This window comes from Alexandromys fortis, unplaced genomic scaffold, assembly GCF_014885135.2.
Source record: "Alexandromys fortis isolate MF-2015 unplaced genomic scaffold, M_Fortis_MF-2015_v1.1 scaffold_177, whole genome shotgun sequence".
NCBI classification, from domain to species: Eukaryota; Metazoa; Chordata; class Mammalia; order Rodentia; family Cricetidae; genus Alexandromys; species Alexandromys fortis.
This window is the reverse complement of record NW_026068056.1, coordinates 1318325-1338659: the sequence shown is the minus strand read 5'-3', so window position 1 is coordinate 1338659 and position 20335 is coordinate 1318325. Positions and strand designations below refer to the sequence as shown.

The 20335-nt window shown below is 53.3% G+C and overlaps 1 protein-coding gene across 1 annotated transcript; it reads left to right on the top strand.

Moving 5' to 3' along the window:
- The first annotated feature begins 7269 nt into the window (after positions 1–7269).
- Positions 7270–16403, top strand: Shh (sonic hedgehog signaling molecule). Its single transcript, XM_050119925.1, has 3 exons — positions 7270–7900; positions 12681–12942; positions 15640–16403. The coding sequence occupies exons 1-3, from the start codon at positions 7601–7603 to the stop codon at positions 16401–16403; spliced, it is 1326 nt and encodes a 441-aa protein (XP_049975882.1). The 5' UTR covers positions 7270–7600.
- Positions 16404–20335: the final 3932 nt, after the last annotated feature.

Sequence of the window (20335 nt, the reverse complement as noted above, 5' to 3'; positions counted from 1 at the left end):
GAAGGTCTCTAAAAGTAACTGAAACTCTGAAAGCAACAAGGCAAGTAAGTAACAAGGAAGACAGCTGAAGATTTTGTACAGGAAGGGGTATAAATGTTCCTGACAGGGAACAAGCCAAGTCAGATTAAAAAGAGTATGTGTTTCTTCATTCCCAGAGATGCTCTGAGGGGTGCCCTCTAGAAGACTGGCCAGTAGGTAAGTAATAAAGAGGAGGCAAGAGGGTGAAATGAGGGCCTCAATAGAGAGAATGTGTACAAATGTATGTTATTGTGTTGTCTTTTTTCTTCTGGACTGGAGAAAGATATTTAATACTGGGAACTGCTAAGATAGGTATTTTGACTTTAAAATATGGGCCTAAGTATTTGATGCTTTGGAAAAGAGGTTCTGCTTTTGTCTCCACAGAGGATGAGAACCTGTGGATTCATTGTAAATTTATGTGGTTTGAGTCACCAAGACCCCCTGAAATGTTGATGTAAAATACCCTCCAGAATGCAGCACCCCCACTCAGCAGGAAGTAGCCAGACAGGTTGACGATGCTCAAATTCCCTAAAAGATTAAATGGGGCCCCTTCAGTGGATCCAGAGCAGCAAGACTGCTTCCCTGATCCTCTCCATGCACCTATGCAGATGGCTGAGACTGTCAACCAGATGGCTGGAAGAGTCAGCCATGTTTGGGACATTTAAAATGACCTTAATGGACATATTCATTTGGGCATATTGACCTTGAACCAACAAGTGGCTCTGGTTTAGGAGCAAATGGACTGTGTTTGTCCTTTTCAATGGCTAACATGTACCAGCTTTTATCATGTTATATGTGTTACTCATGGCACTGTATCACATGCTTCTGCTACTGTTATAGAACTCAACTGTCATAAGAGAGGGGTTTAGAATACTGCTTTTGTTAGTTTTACCACCCATTTAGTGCATATTAGATGGTTGCAGCACTGGTCTGGTTTGTTGGCGCTGTCAGTCCTGGAGATCCTTTGTTTAGGGCTATGTGTCTGGGTAGCCACAGACAGGCAATACTTTGGGGTCAGAATGCCACCTAAGACAGGGAATATTAGAGGGCAATGCCCCACGACAGGCAAGGTATTCCACCCAAAGTATAAAATAAAACGTGGGGAGTTGTGATTCAGTTACCCTCACGCTCCCTGATTGGCAGGAGAACTTCCTTGTGGTCTGTAATTGACAAAGATGTTTGTGATCTTTCTGGTTGGTGGTTTTCCACAGAAGCAGGAGAGGTATAAAAGGTTTTAGCTGAGGCAAAATAAAGGTTGCTGTTCTTCCACCTGAAAAGAAGCCTCTGTGTCTCTAAGCAAGCTTGCACACACACACACACACACACACACACACACACACACACACACACACACACACACACACACACACACACACACACACATACCGCCAGTCTTGGCAGTCCAGGCCGGATGCCGGCAGTGCAGCACTCCCTGCCAGCCCTCTTTCTGCCTGTTTCCGTACCACAGCAGGCCTGAACCACCAGCCTCTCTTCCCTCTGGCTCTCAGCTTCACTGTGAAGAAGGAGAAAGTCAGGTCTTTCTCAAGACAGCAAAAACAAAAGCTTGTCCTTCAAAGGCAGGAGAAAGGTTAATGCTCCTCCAGCCCCTGGACCTCCCTGGGCTCAAGCTGGACCCTGCAGCTATAATGCAGCCCTACTCAGGCCACAGGTGATATGGTCACTCCTGGACAGCAGTTGGTTCCAGTGTGGGGAGATCAGGCTGCTCAGGACACAGTCTGTGAGGGGTCAGAAGGTGCTGCATTATCCTCTGTGTCCAGAGAAGGGATCGGGGCTTTGCTCTCAATCTCCTGGTCTAAACTTTGGCTGCGGCCTGGGCCAGCAGCTTCTTCTGCGGTTAGGATCACAGCTTCCCAGGTGGGCTGAGTGGACTAGCACTGGAAGGGCTAACAGTAGGGAGCCCTTGGGTTCTGACCCTCTTTTTACAAGTGAGAACTCCAAAGAGATGGAGTGCAGAGGACGAGCAGGAGCCCCTTCTTGTCACACACAGACCCCAGTCTCTCTTTCCGCAGCATGATGACAGAGAGCTCCAGGGAATCCCTTACCTAACCTGAGTTCCAAGACTTTCCAGAAGGACTAGCTTGCTTCTCTGCTGCTGTGATAAACCACTATGACCAAATCAACTTGAAGGAGGAAAGGGCTTATTTGGTTTACACTTCCACATGGCAGGGCCTCAGAGGTGAAGTCAAGGCAGGAACCTAAAGGCAGGAACTGGAGCAGAGGCCATGGAGGCGTGCTGCTCATTGGCTTGCTCCCCATGACTTGCTCAGCCTGTTTTTCTTGTACTACCTGGTACCACCAGCCCTGGGTTGGGATTGTCCACAATAGTGGGGGCTTTCCCGCATCAATCATCCATCAAGAAAACACAACAGCCTTGTCCACAGGCCAATCTGAGGGAGGCCAATCTTCAGTTGGGAGTCTCTCTTCTCTGGATATATCTAGGTTTGTGTCAAGTTGACAAAAATCCAACTTCATCAGGCGATGAAAGGAGACAGAGACAGAGACCCACATTGGAGCACCGGACAGAAATCTCAAGGTCCAAATCAGGAGCAGAAGGAGAGAGAGCACGAGCAAGGAACTCAGGACCGCGAGGGGTGCACCCACACACTGAGACAATGGGGATGTTCTATTGGGAACTCACCAAGGCCAGCTGACCTGGGTCTGAAAAAGCATGGGATGAAACTGAACTCGCTGAACATAGTGGACAATGAGGACTACTGAGAACTCAAGAACAATGGCAATGGGTTTTTGATCCTACTGCACTTATTGGCTTTGTGGGAGCCTAGGCAGTTTGGATGCTCACCTTACTAGACCTGGATGGAGGTGGGTGGTCCTTTGACTTCCCATAGGGCAGGGAACCCTGATTGCTCTTCGGGCTGACGAGGGAGGGGGACTTGGTTGGGGGAGGGGGAGGGAAATGGGAGGCGGTGGCCGGGAGGAGGCAGAAATCTTTAATAAATTAATTAATTAAAAAAATCCAACCAGCACGCTAGGAAGCTACATTCTAACTGATATAGATTCCAGACACAATAGGTGTCACAGTGACTCTGGGACCACTGTGAGAGCTCAACAAGATGAATGGCCACACAGAACAAGTTTCCACGACACACCACAGCACCCACTGCCAGGCCTGTCCCATACACCTGGCACAGCAGCACCTAGCCCGTCTTTCTCTCTTCTTTCTGGATGGAAGGTGCTCAGATGACACACTCAGATGACACAATGTCTACTGCTCACCCTGTCTGGCAGCTCTGGTCAGAGTTGGTCAAAGCAGGTAGTGAAGCTCCCCAGACTCAGAAAGAAGGTAAAAAAAAAAAAAAAAAAGGTCCGATTCTCCATTTCTCAATGTGGCAGCCAAAGACAGGGACCCTATTCCACGCCCCCACAGAGTTTTGAGCATCTCCGCCTTGTGGTTACCCTGGACAGAGTGGCTTGTCACAGTTTCTTGCCTTCTCCCCCCACCAGCCAGTTTTTGCTGTAGCATGTCAGATCTCCTGATCTCATGTATCCCCTCACCCACACACTGGCCCCTCACTACACCTCAACGCTGCTCTCTAGAAAAAAATAAGAAGCTTATTGTGCTTACTTCCGGTCTCTTGCTCTGTCCACGGAATCCATGTGTGTTGTTCCCCACCAGGAGCAGCCATAGAACAGGGCCTCTTGGGGACCCTGGAACATCCTCATGGGACTGGGGAACATCCCCAGTCCAGCTGAAACCTGAAGCCAGGTGGCTCCCCCTCCCCTGCCCCAGGTCTTGGGGATTCCCATCAAGAGAGTCAGCAAAGCAGAAACTCTGATTTGATTGTTTGGGAGCAAGGCCCCGTGGCTGTTGGCTGGCATACTTTTTTTTTTTCAAATCTCCCCAGGTGATTTTAATGTCCAGGCTTAATGTATTACCTTTCCCAAGGGCATCTGCGCTTCAGTAGCTCCGAGATTGGAGAAATGGCAGCGGCATCGTGGAGTAGCAAAGCTGCTGTGGTAGAGAAATGCTCACACCAGGCTCAGGAGAACTGGGTCCTACATCCTAAGCCATCCCTTGGTCCTCTGGGTTATGAGGCCACCTGAGCATGTTGAGTTTTTCTTCCCAAGTCACAAACGTAGTTGGTGGACCTCTAGTAGATCAGAAACCACTTAGAGACTATAAGGAGCCACAGAGCTGAGGCCTATTTGAACCCACAAGGAAACACCAGCGGCTTACACTGGGGTGTGGGGACCAGCAGATGCCACTGAAGGACCAAGGGGGTATGGACATGGTGTCACTCAGCCATGTGACTCTGATCATTAAGTCAGAAGCTGCTTCCTAGCCGCGGGGGTTTTCCTCTCCCCTACCTGTCACCCTAGAGAACAAAACGGAGTGGCAGAAGCTCTATTTGCCAAAATTGAAAAAATTCAGGAAGAAAACTGGAACTGACTGGGTGATTGGATGGAACGAGATGGTGCAGAGCTGCCGGAAGGAAGAGACATCAACTGGGAGGGGAACCAGGAAGAAACAAACGGGGCCAGCCCTGCCAAGGACTGGAAGTGCATGCTGAGGCGGCACTGGGATCCCTGTCTCAAACTAGGGGAAAGGGGAGTAAGGGTCTGGAAGGAAAGACAGGCGGCAGAGTCAAGACGAGGGTGAACCAAAGAGCCTTGCCCTGCATCCAGGTCTTTCCAACTGGAGACTGCAGAATTTCCCAAACCTGGCAGGCCAAAGCTGAAGGCAGAGTGAGGACGCCATCTAGTGGCAGGGGCCGGAAGGGGGAAGGGGCCATGCCCAGAACTGCGCCTCCTGGGGGGGTGGGGCAGACATACAGGCTGGCCTGTCCTCCTCAGAGTGAAGAAAAGAAAGGTGGATAGAAAGGAGGAAGAAGTGTGAGAAGGATGCCAATGCCCAGCAGGAAGAATAGCTGAGCCTGGATGAATAAGAAGTAGCCCTGAGAGGTAAAGGGATGGCTGGCCCTGCCAGGCAGTGGTTGGGCTTTGAAACCTTTTGCAGGCACAGGGAGGGACCCCAATGGTCTGGAGGGGAAAGGCAAAGAGAGGGAGCCATCTGGTGTCTGGAGGTGGAAGGCAGCGGGTGTCTGGTGTCTGGGAAGTGGGGAGTGGGTGGGATGCACAGGGAAGAGGGCAGCCGCACTCTTCCCTGAACTAGCATCCTGTTCCTAGAGATGGAGTGGGATGGGCAATAGGCCAGCGCAGAACCAAGTCACTCTCCTTTCCCACAGCCAAGGGGGAGCTGATCAGATCTGGGCACCCCAAAGCCAGTCGCGTGCATGTGGAACTCTGGCAGCTTGAGGGTTTGTTTCCAGACCACATCCCCTCACCCCATAGGATTCTGAGGAGAGCCATCTGCAGGTGCTGGAGCAACTCACCGGTCTACACTCAAAGACATGGAGGAGAGGGTGCTGGCCAGCATGCATGGAGAGTAAGACAAGATTGAGGCAAAATGAGGTTCTGGGATGCTCTGCTCTTCTCTGGCCCAGTACCGCCCAGTGATATGACAGCCACATACCACGCAGGCCTACCCTCCTGGGACAAGAAGAGCAGCTCCCTTTTTTTATCTAATTTTTCTGGGGGCATGCACACTGAGGACCCAGGCTGAGAACCTGTCTCTTCACTTGGCCTGCATGAAAATAGGACTACTTCTCACCAGGAATCCGCACTTGTTCTTCACAAATCTAAGGATAGAAAACCCAGGGCTGTGGGCAGAAGAGCTTGGGTCAACCCCGGCCTACCCTGGGATAGTGATGCTTTCTCCATGCTCCCTGCGGAGACTCTCAGTAGACAGTAACCAGCACCTTTCCTCTTCACCACCACCAGCCCCAGTGCAAGCAAGCTTCTAAGCAAAAGGAAGTGCTGGAAGACCCCCATAGTTTGAGGACTGAGCTTCTGGCTTGCTGGACCTCTCCCCTGCACTGGGACAGAATCAGAGAGAGAAGCCTGCCCCATGATGTGGTAATGTTGGAGGACTTAGTCCTCAAGCAGATGGGTGTTCCATTCCACATGAATAGCTCACCCCCATTGCCCATTCTAGAGGAACCATTGCCTGTGAGTAGGGTGGGGGAAGGACCAAAGCAGAAGCCTGTGATCCATTAAAAAGGGGGGGGGGACTTCCATATTTTATTTCTTTGGTTTAACTAAGACTATTCTTAAGATTTTGTTTTTCTGAAAAAAAAAAGAGGGAGGGGATTGGACACTCAAACAATACTGGCCTCTAGACAGCCTGTCCTCTTCTCAGATACCTGTCTATGGCCAGAACACTGTCCCCTAGGTCCCCTACCAGCCTCAGTCTGCAGCCCCTATACCTGGCTAGCTTCTGTCCTTAAAGACTAGATTGCAAAACTCCAGCGTAAGGCCAGAAGTGTTGAAGAACCTGAATTCCACATTCAGCTTATCCCAGCCCTGCACTTTGCTGGGATCGATTGTGGGGGTGGTGCATGTGTGCAGCCTTGCCCACTCTCAGTTGCCCCAGGCACAATGGCCTCCACGCACCAAGCCCACACCAGCCTGGCCTCCTCCCCTCGCTAGGCTGAGGTGCAGCGCCTAGACCCACTGGGCCTGTGCCCTGCACCATCCTACAGCCCACAATGTACCTGCCCCTCAACATCCATCTGCAGAGGTGTGCCTATGATGCAGGCATTGAAAACACAATGGAGGACAGTATTTTTAACTTTCCCTAAGGCACTTAAAACAGAAATGCTTAAGGTCATGTCACTTGTGATTACCCTCTACCCTAAGATGCTAACTTTCCAGGAGACACTTGGGGTGAGCTTTTCTTCGCAACCCAGTGATATCTAGCATGTACACTTACATCTGGGGGCGGGAGTGTAAATAAGGTAAATAAGAGTGAAGCGGCTTTGCTCCCCAACAACTGAGAGAATGTTGATGGCTGAAGCTCGGAGGGGGGCATCTGGACTGTCCTTTATAAACTTATGTTGGCTCTAACCAAAGCATCTACCATTCTAGAGGAAGTAAGGGGGAAGCAGCCATGCACACAAAGCAGGCAGTGCGGGCTATTATTCCAATAAACATGTCTCCTCCCTCCCGCCCACCTTTACCTTAGTAAAGCCCTTTTTTCTTTTTTTTTTAAACTGGAAGCCTTCAGGTGAAAATAAAGCCACAGCAGCAAGAGGGGGGGAAATGTAGTCTTTCTCAGGGTTAACATCAGAAGACAAGCTTGTACGGCTTGGCCAATCAGATGCGCCCCTGCCAGCTATAATATAGTGCGAAAGGCAGCCTGTCTCACAAGCTCTCCAGCCTTGCTACCATTTAAAATCAGGCTCTTTTTGTCTTTTAATTGCTGTCTCGAGACCCAACTCCGATGTGTTCCGTTACCAGCGACCGGCAGCCTGCCATCGCAGCCCCTGTCTGGGTGGCGATCGGAGACAAGTCCCCTGCAGCAGCGGCAGGCAAGGTTATATAGGAAGAGAAAGAGCCAGGCAGCGCCAGAGGGAACGAACGAGCCGAGCGAGGAAGGGAGAGCCGAGCGCAAGGAGGAGCGCACACGCACACACCCGCGCGTACCCGCTCGCGCACAGACCGCGCGGGGACAGCTCGCAAGTCCTCGGGTTCCGCGGACGAGATGCTGCTGCTAGCGAGATGTCTTCTGGTGGTCCTGGCTTCCTCGCTGCTGGTGTGCCCCGGGCTGGCGTGCGGGCCCGGTAGGGGGTTTGGAAAGAGGCGGCACCCCAAAAAGCTGACCCCTTTAGCCTACAAGCAGTTTATCCCCAACGTAGCCGAGAAGACCCTAGGGGCCAGCGGCAGATACGAAGGGAAGATCACAAGAAACTCCGAGCGATTTAAGGAACTCACCCCCAATTACAACCCCGACATCATATTTAAGGATGAGGAAAACACGGGAGCAGACCGGCTGATGACTCAGGTAGAGACCCATTTCGGGTGGGAAAAGGGCTCCTTCCCCTGGGGGGTTGCCTGTGACCAAGCAATCAGCCCTGCTCTGTTTGTTCTTTGGGCAGGTAGAAAGGCGGCTTGGCCCTCTTCTTCCCCACCCACCTGCCCACCTAGCACTCCTCTTCCGGGAGGAGAAAGGAGGTGAAGGGTCCAGCAGGAAGTTTAGGGTTTGGGTAGTGTGGGGGCACCAGAAGATGGGTTTTGCTATGTCCCTCACTTAGTTAGTCTCCCGGGATGGCCTCCTCTATCTGTCTCTATTCTAGCTTGTAACTTGGAGAGACCTTCACTCTTGGGGTGTCTGCCCTTTCCAAGCGGGGACAGAAAATGGAGGGTGCGGGGATGACCCTATATACTTCAAGGGGCCGCCAGGTCATTGCAAACGTAGCCTGGAGCATTTCAGCTCCTAGCTCCTACCTTTCCCTTTCTGTATTTCTCTCCCAAGACCACCCCCAACCCTTTACCCCGCCACCACCAAAGAACTCTTAACTGGGAAAGCCAGGGGGCAGTTCTGACAAAAGGCAGGAGCTCCAGAGGTGCTCGTCCTGCCCTCACTGTACCACGTAGCCTGACTGCGATCCCAGCGTCCCCAATTGTGCCGGTCAGAGGGAATGTATTGATATTTCTTTAAGGATGCTCCTCTGTTCTCCAGAGCCCGCGGTACCTTAGGGGAGGGACTTGGAACTTGCCTGCTTTGCAATCGCTATAATTTTCAACCTGCTTGCATAAGAATTAGAAGCGAAGAAATATTAGTAGCAGTAGCGGCAAGGATGGATGGACAGAGGGCAAAGCAAAACATAACCCTCTCTCCTACCCCACCTCCTTTGAGATTTCTAGGCTGCCAATCTCCCAGCCAAATCGAGACTTTCTGAAACTCCATGCACGTATGACTGAAGCTGGAAATGGGTTTCCTTGCAAATATAGGTCAGCATCCTTTTTACTGCCCTATTAAAATATTCAAGTCCTACCTTTAGGGCTAGGTGCGCCAAGCGGCTGGCGGAGCGGCGCTGGCAGGGCGCAAGAGCAGGGGGCGGGGGCTGGAGAGAGCGAGCGTGGAACTGCCTGCGCACAGCTAGCCACCGGGTACCTGCTGACTGAGGAACCTAGAAGACTAGCCTTAGGGCCAGAGATGGAGCAAAGAGGAATCTTGGAGGCTGAGGACAGGGCCACCCCACATACACACCTCCCTCATCTGCTCCCGACCACCTTAAATCTGGACCGCGAGTGTGGGCGCGCGCGGGAGCCGGGAAGCTGCGCGAGCCACAGTTAACTCTGCGCGGGCCGCAGGGCACTCTCCCGCCAGCCCCAGGCGTTTATCCCCTGGTTACCCTGCCCCCCCCGGGGGGGGTACGTCTCAGAGTGAGGAGATCCTTGTGAACGCGTGAGGAAGGAGACAATGCTAAAGCAAAGAGCTCTGGCGAGGACACGCAAGGTTCCTCAGCCCTGGGTGGGCTTGCGAGGGGGTCCCAGGCAAGCTCCCCTGCCCAGCGAGCCGGGCCTCTGCGTGCTGCAGAGCTGCGAGAACGCCCAGCCGTGCGGCGCGGCAGACGCCTTTCAGCTCCACTTACTCCTGCGTTATCGATCCAGCGGCTAGGGTTTCAGCGCGCGCGGGGCTGGGCTCGGGCGGCTGGTCCCTGACTCTGCACGCGCAGAGCGCAGGGCTCCAAGCGCGCTCATTCCCTTGGGCGCGCAGGCAGGGGTTGAGCTGGGAGGAGTCGCAAAGCCCGGAGCTCCGCGGGCCTGACCTGGACCGCAACCCTTCTGCTGCCTTCTCTGCCCCTCGGGCCTCAGCGCCCTAAAGGCTACCCCAAATTGTGTCCCTTCCTTCCCTTCGGTCCTCCAGGCCGGAGACCCAAGGCCCAGCAGCCCTACAGCCGGTCACTCTCGCTGCTGCCGCCACCGCCGCGTGCGCGCGCCACCAGCATTTGAACTTCTGACCTTCTGTCAAGTTCCTTCAAACGAAGGAAACAAAAACAAGTATTTTTTTTCCCCTGGGCAGTGGCTCCTCTGGTTCCCAACACAAAAAGAAAGGGTAGAGACAGCAAAAATGGGGGGGGGGGGAAGCCAGGCCAGGATCTTCTCACCCACCCCGTAAAGACTGCCCCCCCCATGAAGATGGTTGTAAAGGTGGCAGTCAGGAAGCGCCCCTTGATACAGTCTTCACCAGCTTCTTATTCCGGGTTGGCCGAGTTAAGAGGAAAGGAAGGAGACAGACGCCTAGACTAGAAGTGAAGGAATGAAGTCGGAGAATCTCGAGCTCAGGATTTGAGCATTCTCCTGGGAACCTGCCTTCGGTCAGCCCCTCTTTAACCAACCACCTGATTCAGTGACCCTCTCTTCAGTCTCTCAGTCTGTCTCTCTAAGGTGACTGAGCCCAAGTCCCTCAACCATGGCAGGATCGTCCCCAGTGGAACTTTCAGAGCAGTTCTGGACCGCAGGAGCTCTTGGTTAATATTAACTCCGGAGAGGGAAGCTCAGACAGACACTCTCCTTGCTCAGGCCAGGCCTCAGAGAGTGCCAGGCTGTTGTGCTCGCGGCCAGGGGGCTGGGGGTGAGGGGCCTGATCTGCAGGCTCTGCAGGGTGAAGGGGGGGGGGAACCACCTGAGGAACCTGGTTGAATAGATTTCCTACGTGTTTAGGGGGTAGCCTGGAAAAGGAGCCCAGGTGTGGGTTTAAAGAGGGTTTTCTGCTTTCAAGAGTGGGGTCTGTCCCCGCCCCAGTTAGGGGAAGAATGGAGTGAGGTGTGTTTAGAGAGTAGAGTCTCTTCAAGTGGGACATCACCTCCTTCACAATGTGGGAAGCCCACTCTTGGAGGCGACAGTCCCTGCCTGCTCTGCGCTCATGGACTGCGCCGGTGTGCAGATCCGGGAGGTGGGCCGGAGGCCCAGGAACAACTTGGCCTCCGCAGACACAAAGCCGGGCCCCAGTGACCCTGCCGGGCTTCACGGTGGCTGCACAGAGCCGGGCTTGATTAGCGGCACACGACCCAATGAATTAATAACCGGGCTAAGCTTGCCGGCTTTGCCTGTGACATTCCCTTCCAGAGCGGGCGGGGGAGTACCCTGCATCTGCCAGCAGAACCTCGCCGGGCCTGGTGCGGGGGAGGGCTCTGGGGCACCGGGTGCCAACTCAGGCGACAATCGGCCTTGGCCTGTCCTGACCGAGGCCCTATCTCAGCCCGGAGTTCTTTTCCTGGGGTCCTCTGTGTCTGCCTTAGTGGCGCAGTTCAGGGTATCCGGCTCCGGAGCCCTCTCCAGCCTACCCTAGCTCGTCCCTGCTGCGGGATGGAAAGCTTGTTAGAGCCACAGAGCTAGCTTCCCACTCCGGAGAGAAGGGAGCGGGGTGGAGTGCAGGCTGGAATGAAGGAGGAGATAAGCAGTGCGTACCGTGGTGTGCGCCTGCGCGCACTGACTTCGAATCTCAGTTCTAAACTGACCCTGGTTTACTTATTGATTTTCATGTAAAACGAGTTCAATCCCTATGATGACCTCACTCCAACTCTGTCCTTTGGACTTTTCTCCTAAAGAAAACCGCTGGCAGGCCCAAAAACCTGCCGGAGCCGACCTGTTGTTACTACATCCCTCCTATTTGCTGTGTGTTGAACTCTACAATCGTATTCCTGGGCTTTATTGCTACCAGATATACATGATTTTTCCTTTGGTCTGTCCCTGAAGCCTTTGCAAGAATCCTGGCTACTGTTAGAGCCTGTCACCTAGGGTCATTCTCCCATCCCTATAACCTGCCTGAGATCCTCTCAGCCTGAGGGATCATGAGCTACTAGCCCTACCCTCTGCAGAAGTCAATTTGAAATTATTCCTGCCTCCACTGGGATCCAATTCTCTGAGTAAGGGGCCCTTACCATTTTGTCTCTGCCACAGACTCCCAGTCAGCATGCCACCATCCGCAGCACAAACTTCCCAGCAGTGAGTTAGGGCTCCACCACACAGGCTTGACCCAGCTCCCTCACTTTTACTACACCTTTTCCTTAATGTGGGCCAAGAGTGCCCCCACTATCCCAAATTCCACTTTGCCCTGCCAGGGAGGAGGTGGAGTAACAAATTTCACACTAGACGCCCTCTTGGACAGGGCTCAGAAGCCTTGGGCCTTTCTGGCTCCCCATCCCCCTACCTTTCCCACCCCACCCCCATCCACTTCTTAAGTTTGCTCTTCAAACTTGCCGGACACCATTCTGTGCAGGGCCAAGAAAACAAGAGGGGAGGAAGAGAACCCGGTCAAAGAAAACACGAATACAATCAGGCCCCAGACAAGCCTGGCAAAGAGGAGCTCCTTGTGGGAAAGAATGTGGCTGCCTGAAACCAAGAATGTTTGTCCTCTGGCCCTGCCTATGCTGGACATCAGCGTTCACCTGCTTGCTCCTCCTGGGGCTGCTTCTAACCCCTCAGAGCTGCTGTGTGTTTCCTCAGGCCAGGCAGATAAAGGAAAGGCCCAACCTCCACACGTAATGCAGGGCTCTCGATCCTTAAAGTGCATCTGTAGTTCTGTGTCACCAAAGAGATGTCAACTGGACTCTCACCCAAGAAGAAACTGCTCTCATTCCTCAGGTAGCTGCATCTAAGTTTCTGGGCTGAAGACAGGCCCTCAGCTGGTTCCCTGGAGAACCTGCCCCTCCAGCAGCTGCTATGCCCCCACCCACATCTCATTCATACAACCCCCATGGGTCCTGGGCCCGTGGTTGGTAGAGAAACCACCAACTAAGGTGCCTGTCACTTAGGGTTCTCCCTTCTCCCTACAGAGATGCAAAGACAAGCTGAATGCCTTGGCCATCTCTGTGATGAATCAGTGGCCGGGAGTGAAGCTGCGTGTGACTGAGGGCTGGGATGAGGATGGCCATCATTCCGAGGAGTCTCTGCACTATGAGGGCCGAGCAGTGGACATCACCACATCGGACCGGGACCGAAGCAAGTATGGCATGCTGGCGCGCCTGGCTGTGGAAGCTGGCTTCGACTGGGTCTACTATGAATCCAAAGCACACATCCACTGCTCTGTGAAAGCGGGTAAGCTAGCCTCCCCATGGCCTTTCTCCATCTCCAACACTACCCATCAGAGGTCTGGAAGGAAAGGAGGGTGGAGGATAAAAAGCCATGAAAAGAAGGGAATGCTCTTGATAATGAATAGATTTCTGTTGTGGGGAAATTTCCTATGACACCCCATCACTCCACCCCAGCCAGGTACCTCTGCAACCTTTCAGGCCACTGGCCAACATCTCTACATGCCTGGATTCCTAGGCTGTGTGGTTTTCAAAGCCCCTTGCTTCAGGTAGTAGAGACAGGGGTGTCTAGAACATTGTGAAAGGGGGTCCTAAGACTCTTCTGATGATTCCTGGTTTAGCCAGCGCTTGCCTTGATCTTCCCACTCATTTAGGGCTTAACCTACTGCCAGCTCCCCCTCCCATCTCCCTACCTCTCCCCCACACACACCAGGGGCAGAAGGGTCTGTCCAGGGCATAAACCCAGGTACTGGCTTCTCCCCGCTGGGCTCCTGTGGATTCAAAACTAACTTAACTCACTTGCTAAGCCTGTGCGGGGAAAGGCCTGGTGGGAGGTAATAAACTCTGTACTTCCAACTTCGGGAGGCGGCAAGCCCAGAAGCATCCGTTCTTATTAGGAGCCCAGCTGGGTTACAGAAAGCCCCTGGCTAGACTGCGGAAAGCGATTCCGGCCCGGAGCAGCTGCCCCCAGCCGGTGCGAGGCGGAGTTCCCTGGGTCTGCAACGCCACACTCCGTTGCAGGAAGGAACAGCTAGGAAGGCAGGCAGCCCGCTCAGCCTCTAGGGATTGTGTACTCTGGCAAGGCAGCTTAACTTGCTACAGTGACTTTCCCTAGAGTTCTGGCGTCGCCCTCCCCCACCCCAACTTCCCAAGTTTCCTAAAGTGTATTTTAACTGCATATATTAGTAGGAAATTATTTAAACGTCAAGAAACACTGAGAAGGTAAAGGAAAGTGTGGCTCTGGCAACAATAGCTGGCTAGGACTTGCAGGAGCAGAGACTGGAAGGTCTGTGGCAAGGTGTCAGCTCCTGGAAACTACCCCCCCCCCGCCACCACTCCCCCTCACCCTGCCGCCTCGTGCGGCCGCTACTCTCAAATCAGGATGAGAAACACAGGTGGCAGAGTGGCCCAGGCTCTGAGTAAGCTCCCCCCTGGACCTCAAGTCTGCACTGGACACACAAGGCCTCCCAGTCACCCCGGTTCGCGGAGTCCCTCTGGCGGGAGTCCCTTGGGGATCTCCTCCCAAATGAGCAGCGGTAATCCGGCCCCGAGGGTCTTGCAGGCCGTGCAGACCCCAGCCGCGAAGGGCAGCTCATTGGCATTCTGCGCACGCGGGCTGGGAGGCTGCGCCTTGTGTGTCAAGCAGGGTCGTGCGACTCGACGACTCCAGCTCGCTAGAGCCCCGGGTCGCATTCTGGGGGGCTATGGAGTGCTTCCAACCGCCAGCCCCGCACTTCATGCCGGAGAAACCGATGAGAAGATTAAAAGCCTTCTGTAATTCCAGCAGGAAGATTCTTTCTGGCAATCTCTATTTGCCAAAAGCTTGATCCTGGAGATTGGAATGCAAAGAAGACTGGGACCTCCCCACCCCTCCTCCCGGGCCCCCTGCGCTCCGCCCCATCCTCAATTATTGTCCTCTCGGACAGTGAGCCTCCAAGAGCTACAGAGGGCTGAGTAAAGCGGGTAGTCAAGGGGCCTTGAGAACCCGCGCTTCCAGCGCTCTGAGCAGGCCTGGCCATTTAAAATTCAAATATACATCTCGAGTGCTTGGAAGAGAGGCCGGGCTGTGCAAATAGTGCCTTGTGAGGCCCGGGCTTCTGGAGAGTCCCTGTGTGTGAACTGCACGAGGGGGAGGAAGGTTGCACCTGAGCAAATAGGGAGGGGGCGGCCAGCGAGCTGGAGAGTGAGCTGAGAATGGGGAGGAGGGAGAAATGGAAGTGTCCCCTTTTCCCATTTATCCCACAAATCACAATGACAATACCAGGCTCTTTATTGGATTTTAATTAGAAAATCCACACAAGTCTTAGGCTTTCACACTTCGGGCAAACCTCTGGAATGTTTGTCCAGTTGCTACAACGACTACAGCTATTTTTTCGCTCCCCACCCCCTGGCCATCCACTGGCCAACGCCAAGGCCTTCACTGGTGAAGCGGGAGGCGGGGATGGCCTGGGTTCCCCGGGCGCAGCCTCCTCACACCGCGCACTGGGAGGCGCCGCGCCCTACTGTCCGGGCGCGAGAGAGGAGGGTGCGCCCGGCGCCCGCGCGGGCTCAAGGAGGCTTCCTGAGGAATCCAAGTGGAGAGTAAATATCCTTCTGGGTTCGCGGCGAGGCTGGGTGCAAGAGAGGGGGATGGGACCAGAGGCATGAGGAAGGTTGGGAGTGTCCCCCGCCTCCTGTAGGAGATGCCAGCTAACTTTTCTTGGTGCGGGTGCAATCTTGAAGGGTCGTTTAGGAATGTGCCTGCCTCTGAATTTACTTACTGGGGCGCTGGCGCAGGACGGTCTGCGCTAGACCAGTCTGGATCGGCAACAATCACCCTCCACCACGCCAGCTCCCCAGTCTCACCACCACGCTCTTGCCCCTGGTCCGACCCAGTGGGGCCCGAACGTGAACCGCCAGGCACGCACGCACGCACGTAAACACTCCGGGCATACCTGTCTCCTTTGGCACTCAACACCCCGTCTCTCTTCTCTCTTCCCGGCAGAGAACTCCGTGGCGGCCAAATCCGGGGGCTGCTTCCCGGGATCCGCCACAGTGCACCTGGAGCAGGGTGGCACCAAGCTGGTGAAGGACCTGCGTCCGGGAGATCGCGTGTTGGCGGCTGACGACCAGGGCCGGCTGCTGTACAGCGACTTCCTCACCTTCCTGGACCGCGACGAAGGCGCCAAGAAGGTCTTCTACGTGATCGAGACGCGGGAGCCCCGCGAACGCCTGCTGCTCACCGCCGCGCACCTGCTCTTCGTGGCACCGCACAACGACTCGGGAGCCGCGGGGCCCGCACCGGGATCGGGACCGAGCGCGCTCTTCGCCAGCCGCGTGCGCCCCGGCCAGCGTGTGTACGTGGTGGCCGAACGCAACGGGGACCGCCGGCTGCTGCCAGCCGCGGTGCACAGCGTGACGCTGCGTGAGGAGGCCGCGGGCGCGTACGCACCGCTCACGGCGCACGGCACCATCCTCATCAACCGGGTGCTGGCCTCGTGCTACGCCGTCATCGAGGAGCACGGCTGGGCGCACCGGGCCTTCGCGCCCTTCCGCTTGGCACACGCGCTCCTGACCGCCTTGGCACCCACCCGCACGGACACCGGGGGTGGGGGCAGCGTCCCAGCACCCCAACCCGCAGCGGAGGCGAGGGGCTCAGGGCCGGCCTCGGGCATCCACTGGTACTCGCAGCTGCTCTACCAAATTGGCACCTGGCTGTTGGACAGCGAGACCTTGCATCCCTTGGGAATGACGGTCAAATCCAGCTGAAGTCGGAGGGGACTGGGTAGGGGGGGTGGGGGCGGGCGGGGCGGGGAGCGACTGCGAGATAAGCAACCGACGCGGGAAAGCGCACGGAAGGAGACTTTTAATTATAATAATAATTAATAATAATAATAATAAGTAGGACAGTCCAAAGTAGACTATAAGAAAGCAAAGACCCCGGGAAGTTCTGTTGTTGTGTTTAGTTTATATATTTTTTTAAATTTTTTTCGTTATTGTCTTATTTGGGTTATTTTCTTCTCCTCTCCTGGCTATTTATTTGTTTGCTATGAATAGATGTTTTAAATAATATGAACGGACCTTCAAGAGCCTTAACTAGTTTGTGTCTTGGATAATTTATTATCGTGTGAACTGTTCTCACAGGGGGGGAAAGATTATTTTGTGAGGCCAAGCAACCTGCTGAGAGTCTATTTTTCTACACTCCCTCGCCCTGCGCATCAGAAGGCAAAACTCCGCATCCCTCGTCTGCTAGGCTCCTGCTTTGCGGCTAGCGTAAACTAAAACATGCTCCATGGGGGTCCACAAATTATATTTTTATACACAGAATTGTAAATTAGATTTTTGAGAGATCAATACTTAACTGAATGACATTTCATTTTTTGAAATAGTGTAAAATATGAAAATATATTATTTTAATTTAACTATTTTCCAATGTAACAGCTGTCTTCTGTACTGCCTTCATGGTTTGTATTTGCTTTGTATCCGCCACTTTGGTCACGTTCTTGGAAACCAAGACTGTTAACGCACACATACACACTTTTTTTTTTTTTGACAAACTGGAAGAACTCTGTTATTTTTAACTTCAAAGAATTTATTAGAAAATAATATTTTTTAAAAGCGCACATAGCGGTCAGCCCATGAGGATGGAGCCTGTAGTTTGTACAGAGAAAAAAGGATGTTTTTGCATTAATAAACTGAGAAATAACTGCTGTAAATTTACTAAAATGTATTTTTGAATATTTTGTAATAGTTTTATAGAAATAAAGTGTGCCACGCACCCAGTGGTTAGTAGATATTTCCTGAGAATTCCTGTTGCCGCCCCTTTTGTTTTCTTTTTTGGCTTCATTTTCTGGGAAATCTGGAGCCCCAGTATTCTGTGGAATTGTAATGCTTCTACTATGAATTCAAACCCTCTGGCTTAGGAAACCAAAGTCAACAGAACAAATCCACTGTCTGCTCCCTGCCAAGGAGAGACCTCAGTCCTGTACTTGCTATGCAAAGCTCTGTCCACACTCCCCAGAGCTGGTGGTGTTTGGGGGACAGTCTTACCCCAGCCCCATATCTTCACCAGCAAAGACTTCTTTGTAGGCAGAGAGGAGATGCCCAGCACCCACATACTCCTTTGCATGGTAACCAGGAGCCTTTCTCTGGCCTTGTGGTCTCTGATCTACATGTAGGGAACAGGCTTAAGATGCTGTGTCCTTTCCAGGCAGGGTCCCACAGGAGCTTAGCTCTTTCAGCCCTCCTAGCATGGCTGGGCCTGGTAAGCTACTTGCTAGAGGGTGGATGTTGCCAGGGACCTCGGGCCTCTTTAGTATGGCAGGTCCATGTCTATCTGTAACAATGGCAAAGCCTGTAGTTTATTCTCAGGGCTCAGTGTTAGCTAGGTCTGATTGGAGGATCCCTTTCCGTTTACTGAAGCCCAGCCTTGTGTTCAAGAGGACTCTGCCCTTAACCAGGGCAGGGTCCAGGCCTAGGATCACTCCTGGTTCTTTAGTTTACCAAAATAAGTCCTATTGTGTGACTTGGAGAGGACTATCTGAAAAAACTTTGACCAGATGGAGAGGTCTCTGGGCAGATGGAACCAGCGTGGGAGCTGGCCCTGGTTTAAGAAACTGTACTCAGTGAAGCTTCTAAGCGCCTGGCAGGCCTGACTCCCTGAGGAGAGGCCTTCATGGGTGCCTACAGCCCTGAGGAGCTTCTTGATGAGAGCCTAACCTCAGAGGTTTGCCCAGGAGACTGTGCCCACTATGGTAGCCTGGGGCCAGGGGTTTGTCCTCTGTCTGCATTCACAAGACCAACCAACCCCCTGGGCAGCAGCAGGCCTTGGTTTTGCTCCACAGAAGGTTTTTCTTTGGTCTCATAGGTGGTAAACAGTTTCAAGGCTGTGTTCACAGTGCCTCTTGGACTTGGCTGTTGCTCTTCTTTTGTCCTTTCTGATTAGTCCACCAAAGGCAAACCAGAATGACTGTGCACACCAACCGCCCTGACTCTGCTGAGCAACCTGACCAAACTACCCAGGTAGCATTCAGTCAGAGGCAGGAGCTGGACATCCACCCAGCCCAACAAGTTGCAAACAAGGGCACCATGGACTATTAAACTCCCATCCGTGCCCACGCCTGGAGGGGCCAGGTGGCACAGTCCTGCTGCCCACCTCCCAAGTTCCCTCAGTCCTGAAAGATCTTTCTATAGGCATGGAAGAAAGACATCACACAGGGTGACAAGTTGAGGCCCTGAAGAAAGTACAGGCCACCCCATCCTGGCCGTGCACCATGTCTCTTGAGCATTGGTGCAAGAATTTGTGCAAAATGCATTGTGGCGCTCATTGCCACCCCCTCACGCAAGTGCTCATCTGTTCTTATGGAAAAACGACATCAGGATGTTCCCAGAACTGGCATCTTTGTGCTATATGGCTTGAATAATTGGGGAAATCATAGAGACTTCCTCGCGCTGTTGTTATGTGTCGGAACTCCTGTCCCATGCTGCCAGTCACATTCTTCGCGTCCCTCCACGGGAGCAGGCTGCAAATGTGAAAGAAAAATCCCATTGAGAAGGTGGGTGTCACTCTCTCAATGGGTGGATTGAGCCAAGCTGTGGGGATTTCTCCTGCGTGGGAAGGCGTGTGGATGGTAGAGGGGGATAGAGTGGTCCTCCCCAATGGGAAATGCTGGGCGCACGTGCCAAGAATGCCGGTTAGGTGCAGGGTTTGGCCAGAAAGCCCAAAGTACCTGCCAGGGACTCAAGCTGACACAAGGAAGCTGACCTGTATTCAGCCTTCTGGGCTTCCTAAGACCCAGGAAAGCTAGGCCACCCTTCCCTGTGATTGTCCAGGGATGTGGCCGGCACATGAGTCTGTAGGAACAAATCACAAGCTGCTTCTCAGGTCTTGGCTTGGTTCAAGCACTCTGCTGGGAATACATTCAAAGACAGAGGTAGCAAGCTGTGGCTCTGAGACAGATCTAGTCCAAGGCCTACTTCTGCATAATTCATGAGCTTAAATTGTTTTTTAGCACCTTGAAATGCCTGAAACAGAGACTCTAAAGGATGATATTTCATGGCGCCTGAAAACTACATGAAACTCAGCCCATCAGTACAGTTTCAGTGGGACACACCAGGCATGCTCACAGCACACTGCCCAGGGCCTCCTCCCTGCCTGTGTGACAGAGCTTCCGGATACAGCAGAGATCACGAGGCCAGTGGAGCCCTGGGTATGGACTGCTCTGGACAAGGCTGTTCCTAGTTCTCTTTGTGGGTTCCACACCAGGGCTGAGACTGTGGTTTGGTCAGCGAAGTATGATCCCAGCTTTGCCCACATAAGAGGCACAACTCTTTCCTGTGATTGCAGCCCTGGGGCAATGAAGACAGGAGAATCCAGGTCCTTGCCGGCCAGCTAACATGGCCAAAGGGTGAGCTTCAGCTTTAACTGAAAAAAAAAAAATGGGACTGGAGAGATGGCTCAGTCATTAAGAGCAGTGGTTGCCCTTCCAGAGAACCTGAGTTCAATTCCCAGCACCCACATGGGTTCCAGGGAGTCCCACACCTTCACACCAATGCACATAAAATAAACTAAAATAAAATCTTTTTTAAAAATTTGGCTTGGGGGCTAGGGACCAGGCTGCAGAGGCCTGCTGTCATCAGAAGTAGGGGTATCTTTCACTAGAATCCACAGGATACATGATACCTTCCTCCCTGAGAGCAAG

Excerpts from the sequence above, each read along its gene's own strand:
- Shh (XM_050119925.1), top strand. The coding sequence starts at position 7,601 with ATGCTGCTGCTAGCGAGATGTCTTCTGGTGGTCCTGGCTTCCTCGCTG. Across the intron at positions 7,901-12,680 it reads CAGACCGGCTGATGACTCAG|AGATGCAAAGACAAGCTGAA; the intron begins GTAGAGACCCAT and ends TTCTCCCTACAG. Across the intron at positions 12,943-15,639 it reads CCACTGCTCTGTGAAAGCGG|AGAACTCCGTGGCGGCCAAA; the intron begins GTAAGCTAGCCT and ends TCTTCCCGGCAG.